General features: G+C 40.0%; 1 protein-coding gene across 2 annotated transcripts in view; it reads left to right on the forward strand.

The window, feature by feature from the left end:
- The window catches only part of LOC149445239 (phospholipid-transporting ATPase IA), a 146,985-nt gene that overhangs the window by 92,801 nt on the left and 32,117 nt on the right, over nt 1-22,067 (forward strand). For both annotated transcript variants that reach the window (XM_089653996.1, XM_089653995.1), the window contains 4 exons: nt 5,350-5,533; nt 6,484-6,594; nt 17,673-17,747; nt 17,832-17,954. In XM_089653996.1, the coding sequence (XP_089510122.1) occupies nt 5,350-5,533; nt 6,484-6,594; nt 17,673-17,747; nt 17,832-17,954 (493 nt within the window). The remainder of the gene's footprint in view (nt 1-5,349; nt 5,534-6,483; nt 6,595-17,672; nt 17,748-17,831; nt 17,955-22,067) is intronic.

Genomic DNA, 22,067 nt, shown 5'->3' on the forward strand with positions numbered 1-22,067 from the left:
GAAGGTGTTAAAGAAACTAGAACTACCAAATAGGAAAACATTTAAACTGATATGTTATATATATTTTTACAATTTATATACTATCTTTGTTTTCCAAATAAACTTTTCATGCAGGGTTCACTGATTTTTACACAATTCAAAGATCATTATGTGTTTTCTTTAAAGAGCACAGTTCAGAAGAAGTTTGTTCTCTGACTATTTCTCTTTGATTGGAGGGATATGGAGGCTCTTAACTGGAGCAGGAATTGGAAGGGGTGGGGGAGTTACTGCTCTGACTTGTTAAGTTGTGTCGATAAATTTCAGTATGAGCTTTGTGTGTTGTATGCCCCAGGCTTTTTAATTGATGACCAATCCAGATTCATTTGGTCTATTGCATTATGTCACAAATTGAGGCATCCCAATTAATATAGATGGGCAACTGACCAAAAATGCATTGTGGTTTGCTCTTTCGTGTTGGCAACTATTGTATACTGTAGTGCATTGGGGCGTCATTCATAATGAATAACACAACACAACGTTACTGCAATGTTGATGCACATTGCAGTAACATATTATCTTAATACTTGTATTAAAAAATATTAAAATCAGTTCACGACCAAAAAAGTCTTGATAAAAAAAGAATATACTGTATTTAAACCACCAAACCTTGAAATTCAGAATTTACAACTGGAAGTGCTCATACATTTGCATTTTATTCCCTTAATTTTTGCTTATTCCACCAAAATCATACAACATCTTATATTGCTTTCAGAGGAAAAAAGTGCAAAGACCAGCACTCAGAAGAAAATAATTATGCAACAATCTGTGTAGTTTACATACATATAAAGTGCACATGAACTGCTAACAAAGCGCACAACTGTGAATAAGACAAAGTGGTTGTAAAAGTGCAAGGTTTTTTTACCTTCATACATTCTATACAAGAAGTAAAATACCTGTGTGCAGCAGCACCCCCAGCCCCTCCTAAAACGTACCCGAGCCCCATCTCGAACCAGCGTTTTCCACAAGAGGCTTGGCTCTCCCAGGTCTCTCTCTCCCCACTGGCTGAGACAGCAGCGATAGCCATTGGCGCTCGCTATTGTCAATCACAGCCAGTGAGCCAATGAGGAGAGAGCAGGGGTGAGGCCGAACTGTGCTCCATGTGTGAATGGACACACAGAGCAGCGGCTCAGGAGTAAGCGTACTAGGGTGCCCCCATAGCAAGCTCCTTTTTATGTGGTCACTAGACAAGAGGCAGGGAAGCGGAGAAGAGGAGGATCGGGGCAGCTCTGTGCAAAACCATTGCACAGAGCAGGTAAGTATGCCTTGTTTGATATTAAAAATAAAAACAAACCTTTAATATCACTTTAATATATTTGTTACTTATCCATGAACACTAATAAAAACATACATAAAGTAAGGTATAAGTTTAATTCTGAGTTCATTCAACTTCTAATGTTTAAAACTTTGCTGTATGCCTCTCCTATTAATATATATTTAAAGGTTAATTTAATATGAACCTAGGTTTAGCAGTGATCACATTTTTAAATTCGATTCCCTTTGGAATTTTAGAGTCCAAAATTAACAAGTTTGGTAGATGAATGTCAGGCAGATGTTTAAGTAAATGCAATGTGAGGTCCCACGACTGCAATGTACTGAATTTCAAAATAAATAATAGAACGCACATTCCACCTGTACTTCTGTGTTATGACATTTTTGCATAGCAAAAATATGTTTGCTGATTAATCTCCTTTTGCTCAAATGGTAAAAAATCGACGCTCTCACAATGTGTACTTGTTGAAGTATGCAGACTTCAGAATCCTTCTGCCTTCCTATATAAGGCCATAGTGGTGTCTGCTTTCTATGTGTCACATTAATGTTCATAGTGGTGGTTCTTTCCTTATGCTGTTCCCATTTTGTCTAATCTAAAATACTCTTGCTATTTACTAAAATCTTGACAGGAAATTAGAAATAGATGTATGAAAAACAGCACCCTATTTCAATTGACTTACCTGACCTGAACTAAAAGGAAAAAAAAATTGGGCAAAGATAATGTGAAAAGAGTAAAAAGAGACAATGTCCTTTTTATCCAGTCAGACCATTTAAGAACCAACTTTGCAGAGTTTTTGCAGCTGCTATCCAGGAAGTGCTAGAGAGCTGTGACATGAGAGAGGAACTAATGAGTGCTTACAAAAGCCTCTGTGCATAGGTAGTGTAAGATGGGTTAGGAAAAAGAAATGGACAGGGGTCTTTTTAGTTTTATTTTAGCAGTGTGCTGCTAGACTATTTACAGCATGGAGGATACAGTAGGCGGGATTGGGAACACATTTCCAGTATATACAGTGGGGATCGAGAGTTTGGGCACCCCAGCTAAAAATTTGTATTAATGTGCATAAAGAAGCCAAGGAAAGATGGAAAAATCTCCAAAAGGCATCAAATTACAGATTAGACATTCTTATAATATGTCAACAAAAGTTAGATTTTATTTCCATCATTTACACTTTCAAAATAACAGAAAACAAAAAAATGGCGTGTGCAAAACTTTGGGTACCCTGCAGAGTTAATATCTTGTACTGCCCCCTTTGGCAAGTATCACAGCTTGTAAACGCTTTTTGTAGCCAGCTAAGAGTCTTTCAATTCTTGTTTGAGGTATCTTTGCCCATTCTTCCTTACAAAAGTCTTCCAGTTCTTTGAGATTTCTGGGCTGTCTGTCACGCACTGCTCTTTTAAGGTCTATCCATAGATTTTCAATTATGTTGAGGTCAGGAGATTGTGAAGGCCATGGCAAAACCTTCAGTTTACGCCTCTTGATGTAATCCCCCGTGGATTTTGAGGTGTGTCTAGGATCATTATCCATTTGTAGAAGCCATCCTCTCTTTAACTTCAGCTTTTTCACAGATGGCATCAAGTTACCATCCAAAATTTGCTGACATTTTATTGAATCCATTTTTCCTTCTACTCGTGAGATGTTCCCTGTGCCACTGGCTGCAACACAACCCCAAAGCATGATTGATCCAACCCCATGCTTAACAGTTGGACAGAGGTTCTTTTCATTAAATTCTGTGCCCCTTCTTCTCCAAACGTACCTTTGCTCATTCCGGCCAAAAAGTTCAATTTTAACCGCATCGGTCCACAGAACTTTTTTCCAAAATGCATCAGGCTTGTCTATATGTTCATTTGCAAAGTTCAAACGATGATTTTTGTGGTGAGGACGTAGAAGAGGTTTTCTTCTGATGACTCTTCCATGAAGACCATATTTGTACAAGTATCTCTTTATAGTGGAATAGTGTACCACAACTCCAGGGTCTGCCAGATCTTTCTGGAGGGATCGTGCAGTCAAACGTGGGTTTTGAATTGTTTTTCTCACAATCCTGCGAGCTGTTCTGTCTGATATTTATCTTGGTCTTCCAGATGTTGCTTTAACTTCCACTGTTCCTGATGACTGCCATTTCTTAATTACATTCCGAACAGAGGATATTGACATCTGAAAACGCTTTGCTATCTTCTTATAGCCTTCTCCAGCTTTGTGAGCGTCAACTATTTTCAGTTTCAGTTTTCTAGAGAACTGCTTAGAAGAACCCATGGTGCTGATTGTTGGGGCAAGGTCAGATGAGTCTGGGCATTGAAAACCTTTGAGATTGACATCACCTGGTCTTCCCAGACGATGATTGAGAACAATCCATTACACTGGCAGGTCTCAGCTTTGCAAAGGGGGCAGTGCATGCTATAAATTCTGCAGGGTGCCCAAACTTTTGCAGACGCCATTTTTTTGTTTTCTGTTATTTTGAAAGTGTAAATGATGGAAATAAAATCTAACTTTTGTTGAAATATTATAAGAATGTCTAATCTATAATTTGATGCCTTTTGGAGATTTTTCCATCTTTCCTTGGCTTCTTTATGCACATTAATACAAATTTTTAGCTGGGGTGCCCAAACTTTCGATCCCCACTGTAGCTCTTCAAGTAGTAGAAATGAGTTTGGGTGCCCTCCGAACTCCCCTCTATCCAAACATCAAGGCCATGCTCTCTTTTTAGCTGATGGCCAGGTCATTTCCTGCCTGCAGCACACATAAACAAAGGGGCAGGATGCTGGTGACATCAGTACCTATATTTGGACATTGTCTATATAAGGGCAGCAAAGTCACCAAAATCCTGCTCCTTTGTTTGCGTGTTCTTTACTGTAGTGAATGTCCTGGCCTCTATTTGGATAGAGCTGAATTTGGAGGACAAGCTCATTTCTAGTGAGCAGTTGAGGTTCCCAGATTACTGTCAGTGAAAGGTCTTCTCTATAGTTTGCCTAGATGTGCTGGAATAATAACATACACACTGGATTTTGTTGTTCCCTCAATGCATTCCCAAGCTGTAGGCAATTCAAGTCCTTTTTACCCTTTTGGGTGCATTCACACATGCCCACTCTACTTTGATGTGTCAAACATTGTTGTATTAGGGCAGCTGACTCATTTTAATGGGCTTCCCGAAGCACCAGAACAAACAAACCATGCGTGCAGTATGTTTGGCACTGCAATACACTGCAGTGCTTTGCACTGTGAAGGTACATTGGGGTGCCTCTCAGAATGCTCATTACCACAGCGCAATGGTGTGAATGGGACCTAACAGTATACTTAGAAAGTTATTAAACTGCCAGCAGAACTTGGAACTGGTTTTGTAGAGAAAAAAAAGCTGTTTCCTCCAGATCAACAATTTACATTTAAAGGGTTTTAATACATTTTATTGCAGATTCTTACCCACTTCTGTGCTGGGAAAACTCCACACACAATATCTGAGTTTGTATAACTGTTTTTTCTTTCTTGAGCCTTTTTTTTTTTTTTTTTGCTGTTTGTGGATCAAAATAGTTCATCTGACGCTGGTAATTGAATACAGTCACTTATTTTTGTCAGTAGGATGTGTCTGCACCCTGAGATCCTCACACTGACTCAATAGACCTCTTAGGTTCATATTAAAGCAGATGTATCTGTTCTGTAATAGATCCAGAAGAACCTAGACAAAGTTGATCTAATGGAGCTGCATCCCAATTTGCTGCTTCAGTGAGAAGTTTTTTTTTTCTTCTTCTATTAACGGAAAGCAGGAAAATCCTTTAACTTATCAATAAAATAAAGTGATACATACATGTAACAGGGTTTTAAGCATGCATTATACTATCAGGCACAGTTATGAATCCTTGGTATACATCTCAGGCTCCAGATTAGACTTTCCAAGAGCACAGTGTTATCAGTCAGAGGATCTTGTACATAGAGCTGTGCTTGAGTAGTGCGCCAAGGTGAAAAAAAAGCCTTACATGCTTTTATGCACTTTTTTTTCTGCGTACAGTATCTCTTGTATTTTTTATGCGGTTGTTTCTATTGAATTATTGCAGGGTGTCCCCCCTTCAAAAGTCTGAGGTTGTAGACATGGTAAAGAAACAAGTGAAAGTTATCACTCTAGCTATTGGTGATGGAGCAAATGATGTCAGCATGATCCAGACTGCCCATGTCGGTGTTGGTATAAGCGGGAACGAAGGACTACAAGCTGCAAACTCCTCTGATTACTCCATAGCACAGGTACAACAATATAAAAAGAAGACAATTCCTTTAACCAATCTGGACTGTTGTGCTGAACTAGGTCCCCTGGATTGGCACATGCTTACTTGATTTTTTTTAAAGCATATTTATAGCCAAAACAAACACAGATTAGCCATAACATTATGACCACCCACCTAATATTGAGAAGGTTCCCTTTTTGCTACCAAAACAGTCTTGACCTGTTGAGGCATGAACTTCAAAGAAACATAATACACATGAATGGCAGGACCCTAAGCTTCCCATCAGAACATTGCCCAAAGCATCATACTGCCTCTGCTGGCTTACCGTCTTCCCATACTGCATCCTGATGCCATCTCTTCCCCGGGTAAGTGATGCACATGCCACCGGCCATCCATATGATGTAACAGAAAATGTGATTCATCAGATCAGGCCACCTTCTTCCATTGCTCCATGGTTCAGATTTGATACTCACATGCCCATTGTAGGTGCTTTTGGCTGTGGACAAGAGTCAACATGGGCATCCTCACCGGTATGCAACTACCCAGCCCCATATAAAACAAACTGCGAAACCCACTTTTTCTGCTTTCAACACGTCAACTTCTTGAACAACATGTTTGTTTCCTACCTAATATATCCCACTGACTTTCAGATGCCATTGTAATGAAATAATCAATGTTAATTTCTTAACCTGTCAGTGGTCATAAACTTATGGCTAATTACCGTGTGTGCGTATAATATATTTGTAGGGTGTTAGGAATGTAGAAGAATTAGAAACTCTCTACGTTTTTTATTGCAGTCTGTTTCTCTACAAAATAGATTTACCTATCTCTATTGGTTCAGGTCTCCAAGTGATGGAACATTCCAAACTTTCAACTTTTGAGACAAAAATAATGCTATGAACTCAAGTTATGCTGTCCTTTATAGTTATTGCATATTGATTTTTGCATTCTGTGTATTTCTTTCTTTAGTTTAAGTATTTGAAAAACTTACTATTGGTCCATGGTGCCTGGAACTACAACAGAGTCGCCAAGTGTATCTTATACTGCTTTTACAAGAACATTGTGCTTTATATAATTGAGGTAGGTGCTAATGTTCAGTTGCCTGTGATTTTACCTCCGGAAAGGAGCCTTTGCCTGTTTTGTTTTATTCTGCTGTCTGTCTTTTTACTGCCTTGTGATTGATCATTAACAAGATTTTTTGGGGTAAGAAGGCCTTGATTAGTTGGTTCCCCTAAGCTGGTTACTTGTTGGATTCCCACTTGCCCTCCAGAGGATTTACCCCCATTCCAGACCAGGCCATTTTTTGCGATACAGCACTGCGTTACTTTAACTGACAATTGCGCTGTCATGCAATGCTGTACATAAACTAAATTTATGTCCTTTTTTTGCCACAAATAGAGATTTATTTTGGTGGTGTTCACCTGTATGTTTTTTATTTTTTGTGCTATAAACAAAAAAAGACTGACCATTTTGAAAAAAAAAAACAATATTTTTTACTTTTTGCTATAAAATATTTCCAGTAAAAAAAATTTAAAAATCAAGTTTCATCATAAATTTAGGCCAAAATGTTGTCTGCTACATGTCTTTGCTAAAAACAAAATTGCAATATGTGTAAATTTAATTGTTTTTTGTGAAAGTTATAGCATCTACAAATGGCAGTATATTTACTGGAATGTTTCATTGTAATTTGTTTTCATACTAGTAATGCCGGTGATCGGCACCTTATAGCGGGACTGCGGCGGGCATTCTGACACTGGATGGGAACTAACTGCCACTGACATCCCAATGACACTAATAGTGATCAGTGCTAATAAAAAGCACTGACACTGGGCAGGAAAGTGTTAACATCTGGGGCAGTCAAAGGGTTAACTGTGTGTTGTTTTACTAGGGAAACATGCTGCTGTGGCTGTGCAGAGAAATACACAGCAGCATGTTATTGCTGGCAGGAGAGAGACCTGTGTTCTCAACGATCGCCGGGTACCGGCTGGGAATCTCTGACCAGGACCCGGTGATTAAAATCTGCAGTCACCAATGGCAGCGCGGGTGCTGCAGCGTGCGCATGTGCACGCGCCCCCCACCCAGAAATGCAAAATTACATATATATGCACGATTTTGCGCAGCCCTGTGTTCCTGTAGCGGTATTTCTGCTATAGGGCGGTTAAAGCAGAAATAATGTCTCTATATTTTTTTCTCTAAAAATGCAGTGTTGAAGATAGTGTACGTATGTAAAGCGGCAAAAGTGTGCATTGTGGTTATTTCCATGTGTTTTCCCATCCATTGCACAAGCATAGCGGTGTGTTCTGAGACTCTGTGACCACTGAACGGGTTGATCTCTGCTGGCTGGATAGCTCAGTGGTCATAGGCATTCCACACCTCCTGCTTATTATGTGATTATGCTCTTAAAGTATTAAAGGTTTGTTGGGGTTTTTTATCTTAATAACAAACATTTCATACTTGCCTGCTTTGTGGACTGGTTTTGCACAAAGTAGCCCTGATCCTCCTCCTCTTGGGGCCCCTGCCGGTGATCCTGGATCCTCCCCCTTAACCAAGCCGCTTGCTCTTGGGCACTTGTGTGCTTGCTCCCAAAGATGGCCCTATCCTCCACTTTCTCCTCCTGATTGACAGAAGTGGAAGCCAATGGCTCCCGCTGCTGTGTCTCGGCCAATGAGAAAAGCAATAGACCCAGGAGAGCAGAGGCTCTCATGCACATCGCTGGCTCAAGATTGGGCTCCGGTAAGCATTGTGGGGGCTGCTGCACACAGAAGTTTTTTTTACCTTCATACAGAGAATGCACGAAGGTAAAAAACCTTCAGCCTTTACAATCACTATAATGTATAAGACCTAGAGACGATCACCGCACAGTACAATGTGCTTCCTCACAGTCCTGCCCTATCATTTGACAGACCGCTGTATTTACTAATAAAAGTAACACAACAGGTGGGTGCAGAAGGCAGGAAGGATTATGGTGGGGTTAGAAGTGCCCTATTACTCGCATGCTTCCTGGCAAAGAAAGCAGTTCCTACAATGAACTTCCTGAATCACTTCCCTAATCAACTGCCTTTATTACTTGCTGCTGTTTCTGCAGTGAGAGAACAGAAGCTGCAAGATGGCATACTGATATTCTAAAATAAAAGAAAAAGGTGATACAGATTTCCAAGCGTTTGCATTACCACAAAAAAACATTTTTTTGTTCAAATTTAAAGCCCAGCTACAGGCAGCTAAAATATTATCCTTTGCAGTGGGCCTGTGCCTGCACTTCAAGGGTTGCTTACTTGTTTAGGTATTGGGGAACAATAGAAGATTTAATTACCTGATCCTCTATTCCTCTCCACTGCTAGACTGGTCCCTGCAGCATCCTCTCCCCCATGCAGTCTAGGGCCCTGACACCATCAAGACCAATGCAGGGTCCATAGCCCTGCATTGGACTCATTGATGCAGAGGCACAGTCAAGCACCGGACCATGAGGGATCGGGTATTAGGTAAGTAAAAGTATTTATCATGTCCCCTAAAAAGAATAAATCTTGCAGTGCAGATGCAGCCCCACCCAGTGTCAGCTCTGGCAGGGAGCAGTGTCGTGTGTTTCTTCGCATCTTTTTTTTTTTTTTTTTTTCTTCCTTCAACTTTGAAGTGGTAATGCAGAGTAGCATGATGCATTATACAGTTCATTGTGCTGTCTTAAGTCTCCTCACCAGTGACAAAGTCTGACCATATTGTCCGAAAGCAAATTTTAGTTTTTCAAAAAACAAATCCCCTCTAGATTGTCACCTTTTGAATTGCAAAGACTGTTGTTCAGATTTTTTGTAGATGTTAAAGTATAAGTTCACCTTTTGGAGAAAAATAATAAATCAACATTTGTTTGCAGGTAAAAAATGTGCATTTATTATTTTTGTCCAAAGGAGCCTTGAAAATATTGCACCAGCGATCAGTAGATCATTGATGCTATGCAGGTCTCCTGCAGACCTGTCAGAATATCTGCTTGCCATACAGGGATGTACGGGATGTACGTGCAAGCAGATATTCTGACAGGAAGCTTCCATGAACTACTACGGCACCATGGTAGTTTCTTTGAAAACTACAAGCCCACACAGCTAAGGTGGCAGGGACTTGTAGGCACTCACAGAACTCTGGGAATGAGTGACGCAGCCGTGTGGGCCACGCTGTTTTTAAATCTGACAGATAGTACAGGGAAAATTCTCCCCATACTATCTGTAAGAGGGAGGGGGGCAGTGGTTGTCGCTGCGGCTGTGAGAACATGTTACATGTTCCAAAGGTGAACGTATCCTTTAAGCTTGCTTACAAGGGCCCTGTCACACAGGAGGTTTGCATTCTGATCAGCAGGGGATCCACTTACAAATGCCTTGCTGATTGGAGTAGGGTGGATGACAGGTCCGTGTTTGCTCAGTTTCTATAGAGTGGACATGAACAGACCCCACTTATGAGCAGCTGGGGTGTAAACGGACTCCCCTGTCCATTTACCCCCATCTGCCTCTGGTTTGCCCAAATGGAAGAGAATGCAGTCCTTCCCCAATTTTATCATTCTTTGTGAGCGGGCCTGATCAGACCTGGAGGTAGGCTGATGTTAACGTACACAAGCATGGACCATCCAATCAGATTTGTCTGAAAAACTGACAGGTGGACCTGATTGAATCACCTGTGTGAAAGGACCATAAACAATGCCCATGCTGAAATCTTTAACAAATGAGTCTAAGGGCTCATGCACACTGCAGCTGATAAACTCACGTTTAGGAGCTGTTCAGCATTTTTTTTCAGCAGCCCCTGAACTCACCCTAATGTTTTTCTATGTGCCCATGTACACATCTTCGTTTACAGTCATTTACAGACAATTGACTTTACAGTCGTTTTTTTTTTTAACGCAACAAACTTGCGTTCAGACATCGATTTTATCAGCGTTTCAAACGCAAAATGCTTGTAAACGTGGCAAATCGCGTTTATAAGCGTTTGCGGTTTAAATTTTTTTTTAACTCTTCCAGTTCCCAATGCTGTCCAGAGACTTTTTTCATCATGAAAAATGCATACAAAGAGTTTTCAAGGTACTCAGATGGACAAAACACTGCACACAGGATGTTCCTACCAAGCTTGTCACATATTGTAATGACCAATTCACATCTCAGACCTCCCACCCTTGGAAACAAAAGATATGTTAATGACCATTCACACCTCAAGTTCCTCATGAAGACCCCCTGCCAGGTGACCTTAATGACTCACACCACCAGACAGCTTTCCCACCCTTGGAAACAAAAGAAATGTTAATGAGCAACTCACAGCTAATTATCTCAACGCATACTTCTGTCTCTGCTTCTATTCTCTGTATTTCTCTGAAACAGTCTGCAATAGTTAATAATTTACCACTTTTCAGTGCATTCTGGGCTTTTGGGAGGTTCTCCTGTACTTATCTTTAAAAAACGCTTCTAAACGCAAACGCGGCTAAACAGATGTTTTTTAACCTATGTTTTCCAGCAGTCAGTTTCGATTGTTCAGAAATGTCCCGTGTACATGGAGCCTAATTTGGAGTTTCTAACTTGATAATATAAATGATGTTTTCAGGAAGAGTGCACTGCTTGCATTTCTATATATTTGGAAGGAGGTAACTTAAGATGAGCTCCCAGTTGACTTAACCAATATACAATACCAAGGATACCATTTTTCAAGCTATGTATAGTTTGGCTTTGGGCTCTGTGCATTTTTCGGGAAGAGGTAGCGAAGCTGGCTTCTAACTACAGCCAGTAGAGCGGTCACTCTGGTGTAGTGCTCTATGTACTTCATTTACACCTCATTAATCGGTAAACCCAAACTCACCATACTTACACCAACAAGACTTGTTCAGTTGTAACATGTGGGAACCGTTAGAAAGCTGGTCAAATGGAATCAAGCAATTTTGTTTGATAGAACATTGCCAGTGAATCATTTCCACTTCTCTGTAATTTATTAAAGATCAGCTCTGAGAGCATTTAACAAATTTTCCCGTTTGGCTTTTGGTTGTAAATGATTTTTCGCTGTCGTTTTAGAGGCATAAAGAAAACAGATTTAATGCAATTCTGAGGCATTTTGATGATTTCCCAGATAGGCCTTTTCTGCCAAGTAAAACAAGCTTAGCAGATGTTGAAAGGGCCATTGCTAGGACTGAGAAGGCCAGAAGCCCATCAAGAAATGTGTTGAGCAGAGACAACTGCTTGTTTTGAATGTCTCCTTTCAGCTGCTCTTTGTGCTGAGCAGGCGTGGGAGCAGAGACTTATTGACTATTTGTGAGCCGCTGTTTAATATGCAGAAATGCTGCATCAGGGCTACCTCCACTCCCCTTTTGTGCCTGGAAAATGAAATAAAAGCTCCAAAAACCTTTCAGACAACAGGAATTAAAGAATACCATGGGGTTATGTGACCTTTTTACAACAGCAAACTGCATATCTGTGCTAGGTGAAAATGTCAAAGTGATTGCTATTATATAGGAAATACATTTCTTCTGTACCTGGGGAATGAAAGCTAAAGAAATATTAAGAAGGTTTTCTTTCACACTTTGAAAAACATTCATATGAAATATTGCAAAGGTGAACATTTATACATGTGTTTAAAGTGCATCTAAACCCAAGAACAAAAATGTAACTTCATTGTATTTCCTTTTTTGTGGGGTTGGGGGACATTTTACTTTGGTGATCCTGCCAATAACTCCATTCCTGTCCTAGGTGGACAACACTCGCTGCACTGTATCTATGGCAGGGCAGAGTTTTTATCCTAGGACAGGACTACAGTCTTCAGAAACCTTTTTTTTTTCTTGTACATACCAAACAGAAATTCATTAGTATATTTAAATACCAAAACATATAAGTTATAGAAGTTAAAGTAATATTCAGCCCTCAGCAATTTTTTGCTTAACACATAGAACACAATAAAATAAACATTCCCCAGTAAACTATTTGTTAAAATTCGTACCCCAGCACTTGCAGTTTACAACATTCAATCCTGCTGGCTCCTACTCTGTGCTGCTTCCCTGAACTTCCTGTCACCTTCAAACAGTGGACTTTGCAGTCTCCAGCTGGTCTTCTAGCATTGGGAGCAGGGGAGTGTTTTGCCATCCTCTGCTATGTGCTGTGTTTCTATTGATGCACACAGTGTACAGAGACACAACTCTAGTCCCTGCATGCAAGGTGGCTCCATAGTATGCTGCAAGAGAGAAGAGCCACTGTGAAATGGGCAACCTGGGGCAGCAGTCATGGCAGCAGCTTAAATTGGAACTTGTGCAAGGATTAAAAGATAAATCAGCTGCGGAAAGTGCCTAAAAACTGAGGATTTAATATCTTTTTAATTATTATGTTTACATTCATTTTATTTTCTGAAATGCTTCCTGCTTTAATACGTAAAGCATTTTCCTAGTACACTGCAGACGCTGGTAGTACTGCTCATGTGCAGCCTTGGCCCTCCAGCTGTTGTGGAACTACAAGTGCCATGAATCTTTGCAAGACTGACAGTCACAGGAGACTGAGAGGTAGAAGCATGCTGGAATTTGTAGTTTTACCACATCTGGAGGGCTGGGATTGCCTAGCATTTTCTTAAAGCAATTTTCAGCTCAAGCTTGGGGATGTAAAAGACAGGTGATAGGAGTGCTGGGTTTAAAGTGTTCACCTTTCCTGAGAAAATGAAAAGGTGAGCTAACAGCATACAGCCTCCACACCCCCTGGTCCCCGCTATACTTCCCTTCAGGGATGCTGAGCTGTCAGTATCTAATGGCCTGTCTTTTTGTTACATGAAGGCACAGGTTTCTTTGTGCAGAATTACAACCTGGCACTGTGCGGGCCAACTGTCGGTGTCCTAACAGCCGATGATGTAATCCGTGAATAAGGAAAACATTGGGCGCCCGCACAGTGTCCTTGCTTGCCCCTGTCCATCAGTACCAGGGTCACATTAGCTGCGTGAGGGAGAAGAGAAATGCTGGAATATTAATCAGTACCAGTGTGCAAAAGTGTTTGTTTTGTAGTAATAAATTGCCTATCATGATGGATGTCCTATGTGCGTGGCTGCTGCTGCATTATGTAAAACTATTAGGGCTGGTTCCCATCTGGGCAGTGCATTTTTTGTATGTTACCATAGAACACGCATTTTGCTGAAAACGCATCAAAGATGCAGCAAGGATTTTTTTTAAACACGGCACACAAAATGCCCAGGCGTGAACAGGCCTTAACCCCTTCCCACCACCGCCTACTGGCCCTTTAAGAGGTTCTAAATGCCAGGAGGTAGAGGCAGGCATTCCGATCATGATTGGCAATCACAGCAGTCACATGATCGTAAAGCTCATTGGGAGCTTTAGGGATGCCTATATGCGACCTCTCGAAGTTAAAGCCCACTCACCAAAAGACCTCATATGCGTATGGCCAGCGGGAACTAGTTAAAGTGTATGTAAAACAACCCATTCAGTTCAAAATAGAAATGAAAGGCAAAACATTTGTATGTAAAAGAAAATTATACTGTAAATACGTTTTTTCCCCTTTTTTGATAATCACATAGCCTCTGTTCTGTGGGGTAAGCTTTGGCAGCACACGTCTGATCATTGGAGGAGAGCTCACTGAGTTCCCAGCAAAGCGAGGTTAGTTCTCTAGCTGTCATGCCTAGTGTGGTCAGTTTTTAATAGGAAAACAGAAGAACTGGGCAGGAGCACCAGAGATTTTAGGAAACAATACAAAGAGAACAGGATACTTTTTCATACAAGTACATACTGTAGTACAGCAGGCACATATCAGGAATAGGAAATGTTGGGTTTAAATATTGTTTAATTTTGTTTTTTACATTTCACAATGGAGTGCCTAATGATTGTGCATAGTTTTAAAGGGTGCCTTTACTGAAAAAAAGATTGAGAAACAATGGGAGTTGTGCCATTGAAGTATTATTTATTAATTACAGGTACTTATATAGCGCTGTCAATTTACGCAGCGCTTTACATATATATATTGTACATTCACATCAGTCCCTAACCCTCAAGGAGCGTACAATCTAAAGTCCCTAACTCACATTCACACATACTAGGGCCAGTTTTAGACAGGAGCCAATTAACCTACCAGCATGTCTTTGGAGTGTCGGAGGAAACCGGAGTACCCAGAGGAAACCCATGCAGGCACAGGGAGAACATACAAACTTCTAGCAGGTGGTGCCGTGGTTGGCATTCGAGCCGATGATCCCAGTACTTCCAGACAGAAGTGCTAACCATTTAGCCACTGTGCTGCCCAAATTCTGTCTTATTGGATTACTCCTCAGTATAAAGTTGAGCAACGTCTGCTGGGTTGCTGGTGCCTGGAATTCACAAAGAGAAATAATGTGCGTATATTTAGGGCCTATTAAAGGATAAGTTCACCTTTCATAACATGTTAAATATTACTCCCGTATTCAGAGTGTCAGCTTGTAGTCCTCAATGAACTACCACGGCGCTGTGAAGCATCGTGGTAGTTCATTCATTCTTCCTGTCAGTATATCTGCTTGCTAGTACATCCCATACATCAAGCTGATATACTGACAGATCTGCAGGAGACCTGCATGGCACCAACGATCTGCTGATCACTGGTGCAATGGTTTACAGGCTCCTGCATTTACCTGCAAAAAAATGTGCATTTATTATTTTTCTCTAAAAGGTGAACTTATCCTTTAAACATGCTTTTTGCTTGTTTCGATGCCATCCAGCATGGAGGTAAAAGTAAATGAATCCTTCGCGTTAAGCCAGACATAAACGGTTCAAGACATTTATGGGCAGGCTGAATGTACCCACGATGATCGATTAATCAACTTGGGTACAGCCAGCCTGTCGGATTTTACATGTGATTATTGCTAGCAGCCTTTATAGCTGCTAGCAGTAATCACTGTGTTCTCCCATTGGGGACAGAGCCCCCCCCCCCCCCCCCCCCCCGGAAGAACACAATGGTTCCGCGGGATAGAAAAAAGAAAATTGCTTGGTCTATGGCCAGCTTTAATAGCTGGTCAAACTTGCTTTGGCCATAATGACTTAAAGCCAGCACTTTCAATAAATCTTGATCAGACCTGCGCAGTGTTAGGAGGCGTTTTCGACCATTCCTCTTTACAAAACTGCTTCAGCTCAGACATAGTTGTAGGATATCTGGTGTGAACGTCTCTCTTGAGGTCATTCTATGGGGTTAAGGTCTGGGTTCTAACTGGGCTACTCAAAAAGGTACATTTTCTTTTTCTGAAGCCAGTCTGTGTGGATTAACTTTAATGCTTAGGGTCATTGTCCTGCTGCATCACCCAACATTTCTACTAGGCTTCAGCTGGAAGACAGCCACTCTGACATTATCCTGTAGGATAGTTTGGTACACTTGGGAATTAATTTTTCCTTTGATAAGTGGCCCAGGACTTGAAGTCTAAATCATGTTTTTCCCTCCATTGTACTTTACCGTTGGGATTATGTTTTGACGTTGGTAAGCTGTGCCCTTTTTGCACCAGTATTCACAAACAATTTAACTTTCATTAGTCCACAAAACATTTTCCCAGTAGAGTTGTGTTTTTTCAAGGTGCTTTTTGGCAAGATTCAGACATGCAGAAATGTATTTTTTGGAGAGCAGCAGCTTTCTCCATGGTCTACCATGGACACCCTGCTTGTTCAAAGACTTGCATATGGCAGACTCATGAACAGGGACATTGGTCAAATCCAGTGATGTCTTTAGTTGTCACTTCTGGGTTCTTTTTTCTACCTCATTGAGGATTTTGCCATGTGCTTTGGGAGTCATCTATCCCTTTCCAGCTTTATGCAGATCAACTACGCTTGATTATATGTCTTCAGAGAGCTCCTTTTTGCGATTCACATCAGCTGATGAACCACAATCTTAAAATGTTTGAGTGCCCTATATGAATCAAAATAGCTCTGAAAGTTCACTTCCAAACTTATTTCATTAATTGAACACCAGGAGTTCAAACTACTGACTCCAATTATCTTTCCTTGAAATAATTAGTCTATGGGTTCACTTTTTCCTCCAGCACTGTGAATGTTTAATGGGTGTGTTCCATAAAGACACGAGAAATTAGAATTGTGTGTTACCAGCTAAAGCACATTGTGATTGTCTGTTCTTGTGACTCAGAGCACATTTCATGGCAAATTACTGCAGAAAACCAGTTAATTCCAACAGATTCACATACTTTTTCTTGCCACTGTAAAATTCCAGCACAAGTAAATTACAATGTAGGAACATTTAGTAAATTGACAACATTGAAAAAAACTATGAAAACCAGGCAGCATCTGTAAAAATACTTTAAAAATGTAAAACTGGTAAAAAAAAAAGTGCACTTATGTCTTAAAAAAAAAATTTAACTTTTATTTTGAGCTGGTGTGAGTTGTAGAGCTGTCTCCCAGGTTCTTAATGAAGGTCGTTTAAGTTTCCCGTTCCTGCAGAGCTTGTTTTCTGTTACAATCCTATACGTAGCGATTTGTTTTTGCCTTCCCACCCCCTCAAGTTCTGCTCTCACCGAGGGAACAGCCTTGTCCTCAGCAACTGTTCTTGTGGAAGGCAGCCCGGGTATATATTGATAAATGGTGAATTTGTAGCAATTCATCCTTTCCTAATGTGGCTAAATGAAGCATTCAGTGTAACAGAGGCTTGGCCATTGTTTCTAAAATTCATTTGTAGTGCATGTCATGCACTTTTTGTGTCTCTTAGGGGAAGCACCCCCCTTCCCTTGTTTCTTTAATCCTTTCATTGCTGGCTAGGCTTTTGGCTTGTTTGCTAACTGCTCTTTGTGAATTACTGAATCTAATTTTTAGACAAATTGCCTATTTTGAACAGATTTCCAATATAAACAAAATGAAGATTGTATGTTTTTGTTAACCCTTGATTATGTACAATTCAAACACAGAAGAGGTGTATTTTTTTTTTTAAATATTTTTTGTTAAAATAATTTTGTCACAATGCAGAATTCCACCGTGAGAAGCCACTGATCAAAGCAGTCTTGCCCTGTCTTCCAGATGATATACCTCCAGGACTTTGAATGAATTGCTGATGAGCAGTACGCTCAGAAATTACCCGAGGGCCCTGGAACTTGTGTGCAGCTTAGGAGTCATCTTAGGCTTCTTATTTTTTTTTAGAAGCTTTATGACAGTTATGATTATAGTTTTTTGATCTTCAGTATCTTATATATATTTTTGTTTCTTTTTCCAGATCTGGTTTGCTTTCATGAATGGTTTTTCTGGACAAATCCTCTTTGAAAGATGGTGCATTGGTCTGTACAATGTGGTAAGTAGCTTCATCTTATGTGGCAACCTGTTTCTGTGTTATGGCCATCTTCTTTTCCTTGGTAATGTTTCTGTTGTTCCACAGATGTTTACTGCCCTTCCCCCTTTGACTCTTGGAATATTTGAAAAGTCATGTCGCAAAGAGAACATGCTAAAGTACCCTGAATTATACAAGACATCTCAAAAAGCTCTAGATTTCAATACTAGGGTAAGTGATGCTTTTCATGGGGGCAGTAGCTGACCCACCCCCATCAACAAATCCTGCCCTTTCGGGTTTCTACTGTATAAAAGAAAGGCTGATGTATATTATAGTGGTGTTTGAGAGTTTTTTTAAATCCTGTAAGCCAATGCTATACCTGCATTAAAATGTAGGTACAAACAGAAGTGTGAGCAATAAAATATTTTTTGCTCCAATGAAACTTTACAAATTCTGAACATTTTGGAATTGCCTTGAGTTCTGCAAAAATTACTGCTAAGGTCTGATCTTCCTCCATAGTCTTCAAGAGCACACTATATTTTCAGTGCACTTTTTTACTGAATAAATGGTTTAAACAGCCGAGGCCTCTGATACAAAAAGCATGTGTACTTTTAGGTTAAAGCTAAACATAATGCACCAGATGCAGTGGCTGCATTCATTTTATTTTTTTTAGCAAGTACAGGGAAAAAAATTATTTATGTATGTATATGTATATATGTATATATGTGTATATATATATATATATATATATATATATATATATATATATATATATATATGAGAGAGAGAACGAGAACAAAAGTATGGAAACACCACATGATTTGCAGGTGTGAAATTGACATGTTTCACTTTGAAAGGGATGTAACATTCCTTTGCGTCCGCTGTGTGATGAGACACCTAGCTAACAGGTGGGAAGCTTCACTTTGGTCATTCACTGCATGTGCTGCGAGTAATACGGAGACACATCAGAGCTTATGAGCTTCAAAGACGGCAAACTGTTCGTGCCCACTTACCTGTGACTGAAGTTGCCAATTTATTTAGTGTCGCAAGGTACAGTATCAAAGGTTATGGCGACATATACAGGTTCAAGGAAAACATCCTCTGATAAGTTTAAACTTGGTCAACTGACCAAAAGAGGCAAAAGGACATTGTTCAGGATTGTGACCCAGAATAAGAAAACAACTGCTGAAAAAAGTGACTGCAGAGCTCAGTCTCAGTATTACAAAAAAAAAAAATTTGTATGTATAAACACATATACAATATATATTTATGTACGACCAGACGAGTGGCGAGAAATGAAAAATTTAACCATTCCCCTTAGGCAAAATCAGCCATTTTATTGCCGGGGAGGTGGCAGCAGAATTCAGTAACCACAATTGCTTCACATCATGTCTTCACTAGTAGCATTGTTACTGTGGGAGTTGGGAGGATTAAATGTTTTTGGAATCATATTCAGAGCAGGTTGCATATGCAATGTGGGCCAGATAGCGATTGCTTTCCCTGCCATTCCCTCTGCACAGACTCAAACCAAATCCTTGGTGCTGAGGGAAGCCGTACTGAAATCGGTGGCAACATGCTACCCAAATTTATATTCTTGTCATGTGCCCTTGTTAAAAATCTGATGTTTTTGTACCTTGTGTGACACTGGCTCAAATCTAAGGATTAGATTAATTGAGTGGAAACCTGGTGTATTCACCGAAACAATATATCTTTTCACCACCGATTGCAGTGGCTTCCACTTATTTGTACTGTAAATATTTTCTCCCATGGCATTATGAAGTTGTCTTTTATAAGCACTTGTCTTTTTGGATGTCATGCTTTATGTGTTTGTCATTTTCTGCAGTAATGGATTATCAGGCACTGTGGAAAATTGTCTAAACAATGAGAAGGGAAGCGTGGTCGTTGTAGCACAGGCTTCATATTTTTTTTTTTTCCGCTTCCTAGGAGGGGGGAAAAAAAAACCTTTGCAACATGTTTCACATCTCAAACAGAAAAAAAGGAATTAACTGGAATTTAAACAAATTCAGAGTGATGATTTCATGGTAGGCATTTAGAAAGTAAAAGAATCTTGTAGAACAATTTACCGTGAACGCAAATCCTGTATACTGTGTTCAAAAAGTACAAAAACATCCCTCGGCTTTTAATTTCTTGCTTCACGTCCTCTTTTCTCATGCAGACAATGTCTTTCTCATAAATTCATTACCAGCTGCATGAAATGTAATCTTTGCATGTTCATTTATTTTTATCATTCACACGCTTAAAGGAACAGCCATTGCTTTCAGTTTACTTTTATGATTTTATTTAATGTTTCTCTTTTTTTTTTACTTTTATTGTAAACTTCAACCTTATTTCATTAGCATAATTTACATAATTTTTGTATCATTGCTGTTTCAAAATTTAACGTGTGTGTGTAGTTTGTCCCTACAATTGTTGCATATATGTATATTGAGCCATGTATTTAGCATCTCAGCAGAACTGATGAAATTAAACAACAAGCAACAGAGAGAGTATACTATTTCCATTTAGTCTGGGAAAACTAATAGACTTACATTGAGAGAGCAGCTTTAATACAGAACTACAGTGCAGCACTAGTTAAAGTAGACCACCAGTAGAGAGCACTGACTGCATATGCCATGCATACATATGGCTTTCTACCTGTAGATATATGTTAACAAATTAAACAGAAGAAAATTAAATAATGAACACTGGGAGAAAATGATTTACACTAAACCAATCCCAATAAAATAGATATCTATTAAAAAATGCAGTTTGATGATGGGATGGCTCTATGTAAAATCAAATGGTGCCATATGTATGTTCTTTTAATTCATCAGGGTGAAAATTCTTTAGAGCTTTTTCACATAGGATAAAATATTTTTGCATTCAGTCCATGAATGGTTACTTTTTTTTCTCCAAATTTATATAATACCTGTATATTCTAGAGTTTTTATAGTGCACATGCAAACACTCGTTTAGCACGCTTACAAGGTTATACAGGCACAGACAGACACTCTAAGAATCAGTTTTAGACAGAAGCCAGTTAAAGGATATCTATAGCCAAAACTTTTTTTTCCCTCTAGTTTTGGATGGAGTAGTGAAGCATTAGAACCTCTATCAGGTTTTTTACGTCTCTGTTAGAGGGATTTCCACTCACTTCCTGTCCTGGTGACACTTTTTTTTTTCTACCAGACAGCAAGTGAGGGAAAATGTGCACCTTAGACACTGACAACAATATAAATCTAACAGGAATTCTTACATTTTCATGCTTAAATAGGAACTTTACCCTTCTCTTAAAAATTACAAGAAAGGCACATTTAGAAATGTTTAGTAATACCAGACTACAAACCGATACTTACAGATAATGCAGGCTTTTAATTCTTTGCATATCTTATTTTTCTTTACCTCCACGTTCTTCTCACAGTGGCCATTTTCACTAGAGGCAGATGACTCACTCTTCCTTTACTTCCTGGACCTTTCTAGGCATGTCTCATGGAACATGTGACTGTGCACATCATCTGAAGGGGAAGGCACTAGTGATGTAGCCTTCCCAGGATGCATCTGTGAGGCCCTGACTACATCACCAGTGCCTCACTCAACCAGGAAGTGGAGAAATAGTAACTGAAAGTGAAAACAGAAAATGTTTAATGAATGCAAGATGATTTGGTACCAATACACCGATGTGATTTTTAGTAAATAAGGAAAAAGGTCCACTTCTGTCTGTGTTGCTGTTGGCGATTGTCCCATAAATCCGGTGTGGGAAAATGGTCACCAGAACATCAAGCAAGGTTGAACTCTCTCTAATGGTGTCCCATATAGAAATATGCTATAGATACTTTAAAGAGTAATTCCAGGTATTAATTGCAACCATTAATGCTATGCAGAATCCCACAGCTGTCCTTAAAGAGGATCTTCACCCTGTTAACAAAAATGTAAAAGACAGCAGCTACAAATACTGTAGCTGCTGGCCTTTAAAAAAAACACACACTTACTTGTCCCAGCATCCATCAATGCCCTCATCTGACCCGGCTCTTTGCCGGTCTTGGGGTCCAGGTGCCGGCAACTTAAGTATGGGCAGCCGACTGTGAATCCTTGCGGCTTGTGATGCGTCTGAAGAGGCTGCAGGGGAAGGAGGGCCAACTGCCGCATGGATCGCTCCGGCAATCCGACCAGAAGTGGAAGCAGGTACCTGCACCAACAGACCACCTCACAGGGTGAATAGAAGTAGGATTGTACTACCACAGTGATTGTACTATGTACCTTTTTCACCAGTCACATTTAGCCCTGGTTCACACCACATGCGACTTTGATTTTGCGCTTCTTCACTTTATTTGTACCTCTGATTTC

This window comes from Staurois parvus, unplaced genomic scaffold, assembly GCF_062004578.1.
Source record: "Staurois parvus isolate SC_StPar_1 unplaced genomic scaffold, SC_StPar_1.0 ptg000734l, whole genome shotgun sequence".
Taxonomy (NCBI): domain Eukaryota; kingdom Metazoa; phylum Chordata; class Amphibia; order Anura; family Ranidae; genus Staurois; species Staurois parvus.